This window comes from Oncorhynchus clarkii, chromosome 20 (assembly GCF_045791955.1).
Source record: "Oncorhynchus clarkii lewisi isolate Uvic-CL-2024 chromosome 20, UVic_Ocla_1.0, whole genome shotgun sequence".
NCBI lineage: Eukaryota > Metazoa > Chordata > Actinopteri > Salmoniformes > Salmonidae > Oncorhynchus > Oncorhynchus clarkii.
In genome coordinates this window covers 42,372,835-42,381,074 of record NC_092166.1, presented here as the reverse complement: position 1 = coordinate 42,381,074, position 8,240 = coordinate 42,372,835, and the positions used below count along the sequence as shown (strand labels likewise).

The 8,240-nt window shown below is 38.4% G+C and overlaps 1 protein-coding gene across 1 annotated transcript in view; it reads left to right on the top strand.

The window, feature by feature from the left end:
* The first annotated feature begins 5,425 nt into the window (after positions 1 to 5,425).
* Positions 5,426 to 8,240, top strand: part of LOC139376379 (insulin receptor-like) — a 195,248-nt gene continuing 192,433 nt past the window's right edge. The window contains exon 1 of the mRNA XM_071118896.1: positions 5,426 to 6,617. Coding sequence (XP_070974997.1) covers positions 6,533 to 6,617 — 85 coding nt within the window. The 5' untranslated portion in view covers positions 5,426 to 6,532. The remainder of the gene's footprint in view (positions 6,618 to 8,240) is intronic.

Sequence of the window (8,240 nt, the reverse complement as noted above, 5' to 3'; positions counted from 1 at the left end):
GTCCTCTGTGATGAGAGGAAGCAGTTGTCTGGATGTTTGCCAGCCATCACGACTGCGTCCCAAATGGCACCCCCTTTCCTACATAGTGCACTACTTTTGACATGGGGAATAGGGTGCCATTTGGGACGCATACCACATCTCCTAGAAAGGAGGGGAATATGGCTGTCTAATACAATAACAAACACTGCAATAATACTAGTGTACGATATTGCCACAATGGTGTGTGAAAGCCAAGAGCTGCATTGCCACAGCTATTGATTAACTATAGCAGATTTATATCAATTCAACACAATAACAGATTCAGAGCTATAATTGTCCTAGGTGGGGGGGGGGGGGGGGGGGGGGGGGGCTGATGCTATGTATTGGCCAATTAGCTGATTTGAAGCCACCGGCCTCCATATTGGCACTCAGAAGGAGCAGTCCTCCATAGGAATTAATGGAATTATACAGCAGTATTTATTTGTTGTATTGAGGACAGTAACATTAGTATGGAAACTAACTTGGCATTTTTTGAAAGTAGAACATACATACAGGAAATATTTATTTATTCAATTGTAGCAATATGTGGCAAATGATTTCAATTTATCCATGTTGCAGAGATCAGCACAGTACTACCACTGGCAAATGTGTGCCGAGCTGGCACTTTCTATTCAGTTGAATAAAAAATATTGACACAAAAGCGTTGAAAAGAGGGTCAAAGTACTGTTGTTTAGACTGATTTGTCTCATGATTGGTCATCTCGTGTACAATCTGTGTTTCAGTCTGATCAGCTGTAGCCAACTAACAATCACAGCTGCAGGTAGCCTAGAGAAGCCTATGAGCTCTGATCCCATCTGGCCAGGGGAAACGAAGCAGTAATAGCCTAAGCTATGTTCCTGTATTTATAGTTGAAAATAGGCCTATTTATTTGTGTTAAGAGAAAATGTGAATGTCATCAAATTTGTTTTATATTACAACTTCAGGCGGTTAGGCTACTTAGACATTATCAATCCAAAAGGATTGACTGTAATTAATCAATTAACACAATAGTGATGACGTACTGTGTGAGTAACTATTTAATTACAGATGTAAAGGCGTACAGCAAGCGCAGCCCTGTTAGTTGTATTGTCCAATCGCAGTTGTTGTGTAGTTTTTACAATACGACCAGATTATAAAAAGTCTTGTCCCATCATAGCCCATAAAACACAGTTTTACAGCTGACATATTACTATGCCAAGAGTGTGCATAGCTGTCATCAAGGCAAAGGGTGGCTACTTTGAAGAATATCAACTATAAAATATATTTAGATTTGTTTAACACTTTTTTGGTTACTACATGATTCCATATGTGTTATTTAATGGTTTTGATGTCTTCTCTATTATTCTACAATGTATAAAATAGTAAAAATAAAGAAACACCCTTGAATGAGTAGGTGTGTCCAAACTTTTGACTGGTACTGTGAGAATTCAGACCCTTTACTCAGTACTTTGTTGATGGACCTTTGGCAGCGATTACAGCCATGAGTCTTCTTGGGTATGATGCTACAAGTTTGGCACAACAGTATTTGGGGATTTTCTTACATTCTTCTCTGCAGGGCCTTTCAAGCTCTGTCAGTTTGGATGGGGAGCGTCGCTGCACAGGTACCCTTCCCCAGATCTGTGCCTCGACACAATCCTGTCTCGGAGCTCTACGGACAATTCCTTTGCCCTCATGGCTTGGTTTTTGCTCTGACATGCACTATCAACTGTGGGACATTATATAGATAGGTGTGTGCCTTTCCAGATCATGTCCAATCAATAGAATTTACTACAGGTGGACTCTAATCAAGTTGTAGAAACATCTCAAGGATGATCAATGGAAACAGGATGCACCTGAGCTCAATTTCGAGTCTCATAGCAAGTTTTAATACTTATGTAAATACAATATTTCTGTTTTCTATTTTTAATACATTTGCTAACATTTCTAAAAAAACTTTTTTTGTTTTGTCATTATGGGGTATTGTTTGTAGATTGATGAGGGGAAAAAAACATTGAATCCATTTTAAAATAAGGCTGTAACGTAACAAAATGTGGAAAAAGTCAAGGGGTCTTATTACTTTCCGAATGCACTTTATGGAAGCCCAATTCATTTTTATATGTTGATGCTATCTCAACATTTAGTATCTACAAATGTTGAGATACTACCTCAAAATATTGAGATACTACCTCAAGATATTGAGATCCTAACTCCAAATTTTGAGATACTAACTAGAAATGTTACCTGGTTAAGTTCTCAAGCTTCTACACGGGGAGCTCCAGCCGTTTCACAATTTTGTTTTAGCCCTGAACTAGTTCACTTGATTCGCCTAATCATTTAAAAGCATGCATTAAGGTGTCTGTAATATAATACACTTCTCAAAAATGAATGTAGTACCAAAATGGCTGCACAGTGGCTTCAATACAGCATCCCCTGTCAGTCATCCAGGGTTTATAGACATCATTGGTGTGTATGTGCGTGTTTGTGCATGTGTTTGAATTCCTGTAAGATTGAGGGCTATTTTCTCTTAATTGGTGACAGAAGAGGTTCCTTTTTTTATCCGAAATGTACTGGTCCTGCTGGGAAGGCAGGATGCTAACAGGTAGTGAGTTAACACTGGTAGTATTGTCCAGCCAATCCCCTGGCTGCCAGTACAGGAAAACTAATCTAAGTCATCTTTCCGCTTGTTGTTATCAGTTATAAGCATCACCCATCAACTTTTCAACACAGGCAGGCTTGTGGTTAGTTATGATTACAGTAAATGAACAATAAGCATCTCCACCCTATCAAATCATGCGTCCCAAATGGGAGCCTATTCCCTATGTAGTGAACTACTTTTGACCAGGGCCCATAGGGCTCTCATCGAATGTCGTGCACTATATAGGTAACAGGGTGCCATTTTGGACGCAATGTAGTAAAATCTATTTTTATATTATTTTTTATTATCTATCTAGAACCCTTATTTTACCAGTTAAGTTGGTTGAGAAGAACACATTGTCCTCTCCACGCCAGCAACGAAGTGTGGGAAAGAGTTGCAGCCAGGGAAGAGGAGAGCCAGTATTTGTGGGTCGTTCCACCAGTTCGCTGCCTTTTGAGAAGTGTAACTTGGTCCCAAAAAACATTTATCACAAAGAGCACGTTTAACTTAATAAAAAACACATTGTCCCAACTCAAGAGGGATAGGCCTTTGAAAAAGCCTTTTTGGTTCCAGGGAGAAAGAAGCCTTTTGTGTTCCACAGAACCATTTTGGGTTCCATGTAGAACCCTCTGTGGAATGGGTTCTACCTCGAACCAAACATGTTTTTCAAGGGGTTATCCTATGGGGACAGCTGAAGAACCCTTTTAGGATCTAGATAGCTCCTTTTTTTCTAAGTGTACTGTAAACATCAACACATATATGTTAGTCCCAAATGGCACCCTATCCCCCTATATAATGCTAAACTATTTAGGGAATAGGTCGCCATTTGGCACGGAAACATACTCCCACATCTTCAATAGTGTCTCTCTACAGCAGTGTAGGAAGAGACCCCTTCAGTTCAGCCCTTTAAGACTGGCAAGTGAGACTAAGTATGCCGCAAATGGCACCCTATTCCCTACGTAGTGCATAACTTTTTTTTAAGTAGTGTACAATGAGGAGAATAGGGTGCGATTTGGGATGTAACCCACCTTTTAAACAATGCATACATACAGAGAACACAAGTGAATTCAGAAAGCTAAAACTGGAAACAATTGGTACACAAATGTCTTAGTGATAGTCAGTTGTGTAAAGTACTTAAGTAAAAATACTTGAAAGTACTACTTAAGTAGTTTTCGGAGTATCTGAACTTTACTTTATTATTTATATTTTTGACAACTTTTACTTCACTACGTTCCTATGAAAAGTATGTACTTTTTACTTCATGCATTTACCCTGACACCCAAAAGTACTCGTTACATTTTGAATGCTTAGCAGGACAGGAAAATTGCCTAATTCACACACTTATCAAGAGAACATCCCTGGTCATCCCTACTGCCTCTGATGTTTGTAAATGATGTCTGAGTGTTGGAGCATGCCCCTGGCTATCCGTAAATAAAATAAACAAGAAAATTACGCTGTCTGGTTTGCTTTATGTAAGGAGTTTGAAATGATATATACTTATACTTTGATACTTAAGTATATTTTAGCAATTACATTTACTTTCGATACTTAAGTACAGTACCAGTCAAACGTTTGAAATGATGTAATACATACATACATACATACATACATACACACACACACACACACACACACACACACACACACACACACTACCAGTCAAAGATTTTAGAACACCTACTCATTCCAGGGTTTTTCTTTATTTCTACTATTTTCAAAACTATGAAACAACACATGAAATCATGTAGTAACCAAAAAAGTGTGAAACAAATCTTATATTTGTTAAAATTTGTATTTTATATTTGAGATTCTTCAAAGTAACAACACTTTGTCTTGATGACAGTTTTTCACACTGTTGGCATTAAGACAAAAAATAAGAAAAACCCTTGAATGAGTAGGTGTCCAAACCTTTGACTGGTACTGTATATTTAAAACAAAATGCTTTTAGACTTTTACTCAAGTAGTATTCTACTGGGTGACTTTCACTTTTATTTGAGTAATTTTCAATTAAGGTATCTTTACGTTTACTCAAGTATGAAAATTGGATACTTTTCCCACCACAGGTGATAGTTCCTCTCTAAGCGGTTAGCATTGACATGGTCTATCTGAGCATAGGAGTTTCAGTGCAGCTGTTTTTCCCATAAAGGCTGCCAAGAACTAACACAGAGAGAAGAGATAACAACGCTGGACAATGTGATATTTAAACAGGGTAACCTAGTGGTTTGAGCGTTAGGCCAGCAACCTTCGAATCCCGGAGCTGACGAGGTAAAAATGGTTCTGACCCTGAGCCTGGCAGTTAACCCACCGTTCCCCGGGCGTCAAAAACGTGGATGTTGATTAAGGCGACAGTCTAAGTAATTAATAAAAATCCCCATCCAAATCAGTCAATTTAAACTATTGTTTTTTTCTCAATCTCTCACACCCACCTATTTCGGCCTTCCGCATCTGCGTGAAAGGTGGCCAAGATATAGCGTTATTTCTTAGACATCCCGAAAATCGGTCTTCTTCTAAATATAGGACAGACACTTAAAAATCTTATTCCTTATGATTCATTTTTTAACTATATATTTTTTTAAACATGTATGAATGTGTTATTTAATAATGCGTTTCTATGGGTTATAGTAGTAAAGATTATCCTATTTAATAATGCGTTTCTATGGGTTATAGTAGTAAAGATTATCCATGGTATGACCCCCGCTCGTTTGTAGCCTATTCACAGATGCAATGTAGGTTTTTACAGTATTTTTTAGTCTAACTGCCTAATCCAATATATTCCAGTCCGTGTTTCCCTTTAGCCCCAGCTGGCTCACTTGCAGGTTTTGTTTACTGGCGGAGGAGAGGCAGAGAATAGGATTTAACAATCTACCTCTCATGTGGGAGACTAAAATATACGTTTTCGACTTTATTTTCTGCTGTTGTCGTTGTGCAATAACCATGTGGTCATTTTGAAGGGAGATATCCCTCATGTAAAATCACCGAAACGCGCTTTATTGTGAAGAAATAGTGCGAACAATTTGACCAACGGTGAAGTCTGACAGGCAATGTTGTCTTGAGTGGAAGTCTCGTTAATGTCATAATTGACCGAATCGAGTTTGCGGTTTAATTATTTATTCTCTCCATACAAGGTTCAGTTGAAAAACTACCTATTAATCGCAATACTTTTGCGTTTATTATTGTGGTATTTTTTGGTGAAAGACACCAGCGGTGAGCGTGAAACGCAGTGACCCGTGGATTTGGTTTAGTACGCCACGCGTGCCATGAACCTGAAGTTGTCATAAGGGAAGCTACAGAATGTGGGACTGCGACACGAGAGAAATTGCTGCACATCACTAGCTGTGGTTTTTATCCTTTCAATGCAAGGGAATAAGCCATTTCCGAAGTAGATACACGGCGCCATAGCGAGTGTTACCGAAAGCGTAATTCAATTGCGAGTTGGTATCAAATCGCACTAACTTGCGTTGTGGCCTGCTGCACAGCCAGCTAACAGTAGCTAGCAGTTAGCTAGCTACTCAGCTTGGCCTGTTCTGACTGCGGATTGAATCAAGAACAATTGAAAAGACTCAATGCCATGCAAGTTATTGGCAAGTGAGACTTTAGCTTCGTTTGTCCACAATGAATCATACTGTTGCATTTGTTTGTGGCGATTTTGAATATCCACCAGATCTGTACAGATAACTAGCAGTGGCTAACCAGGTAGCTAGTGAACACGTTGGACTCTTAACTTCCCTCCGCCCATTTTTCCGGAATGCATGTTTTTATTTTTGTTTACCTCTGGGTTCTCGTGGTTTAGCTAACGAACCAATTGACAGCTACCACTTGCCAGCTAGTTTTAACCGAGTTGACACGGATTCTAACCCAGTTCTCGACTGTGTCTTCGGTCGGATATTGATTTAAGTAAATATGTGTCAGCGGACTTTACTTGTGGTTTTTGTGACTGCTGTCTACGTATGGAATTGTCAGCCAACGAATGGAGAAAATACAGAAAGTAAGTAGCTAGTTATAATCTTCTCACCCTACTCATCTGTTTCAGATGTGTTCACTTGCATAATTGTACCTAATTTAACAGTGTCACTGTTAAATTAGGTGTCACTTTTGGAAGGCTCTGCTTTGACATCAATATCCGCTATGATGACAGCAAGGCCAGCCTTTTCGTTAGATACGCTAGATTTAAACGGACAAAGGTCAATTTTATTGACTTTTTGGTTAGTAAAAAAATTACTTAACCACCTAAACTGATCAAAATGCCTTTGCAACCTGCAATTGTTCATGTCTATCCCATAAATCTGCTTGGCTATCAAATAGGTGCGTACAATGTACATCACATTGATTAGGGAGGGGTAGGGTGTTAGGGCTCAAAATTAGACACTGGTTCTGGTGTTATACTTTGTATTCCATATAGTACACAGAACGCTTTATTTCATGAGGGTGTGAGACTTACAATCGCTGAGATCTTATTTTCACGTGATCAGAAAAGGTACAACAAAAATTGTGGACAGGACAATGATAAACCCTTGTCAAAAAGGCACAAAATCACCTGTATGGATTCTTAATTTCAACAAGTTTTGTCCAATGTCTTAAGATGGAGGGATCATATTGTTCTGACATTTTATGAAATGTATATGTAATATTATGACAATTAGGCTCTTAATATGCACATTAGGCAGTAGGGAATGCATAATTACAGTAATTTGAGGCCAATTGTCATATTAACAAATATACATGCTTTATGCATAACTGAGAGTTTGTAACAAATTGATTTAAAAAAAAAAATTAGAATAAAAAATATATACGGCTTTATGCAAATTAGAAGCATAATAATATGCTAAGTAGTCTATACAGAATAAAACAAATACAGTATGTTAAACCCATTAATTTAAAGTCAGGTGGTCCTATTGTTAACATATATATTGAGATATTATGCACTCCTGGGAGTCTACACTGAAGAGTAAGGTGGCGCCCACACACTTGAGTGCGCACACACAAACAAACACACACCAGGGGTGGTAACAGAGTAATTGGGGTGACATGATCATGAACAAAAAGTAGGGTAACTATTTACTAGTTAGTAAGTTAGGTTGTATCACAGTTGTATTCAGTAGCCCCTCTGAATAGGACAAGAGTGCACACAAACACTTCTCAGCATCCCTACACACTCATCAGCACCCCCACCAACACACACACACACAGCCTAACGCAGACTTACACTTCTCAGCACTCACACCAACACACATACGCCACACATTCACTCAGTACTAGTCATTATTACAGGACTTGTACATGTATTAGCCATCTACATTACTGTGTGATTCACTAGATTGACTGTTGTGTTGCAAATACCAGTAAATTAGTTAACAAAATGACAGTTTAAAAGAGGGTACTTAATGTCAAACCAGACACTCTGAAATTACAGCAGGTTTATCACAGGACTGGATCAAATTGGATTAAACAAATTAGCATATTTCAAATGAATGGTAAAGGAACCGGATGCACATGTACAACAATATGTGAGTAAACAAAGACAGAGAATAAAATAGTTAGTTAGGCCTTAAAGTTATGTCAAACCAACCACTTTCATTGCAGGTTTTTTACGACACTGATTTGAATGCGA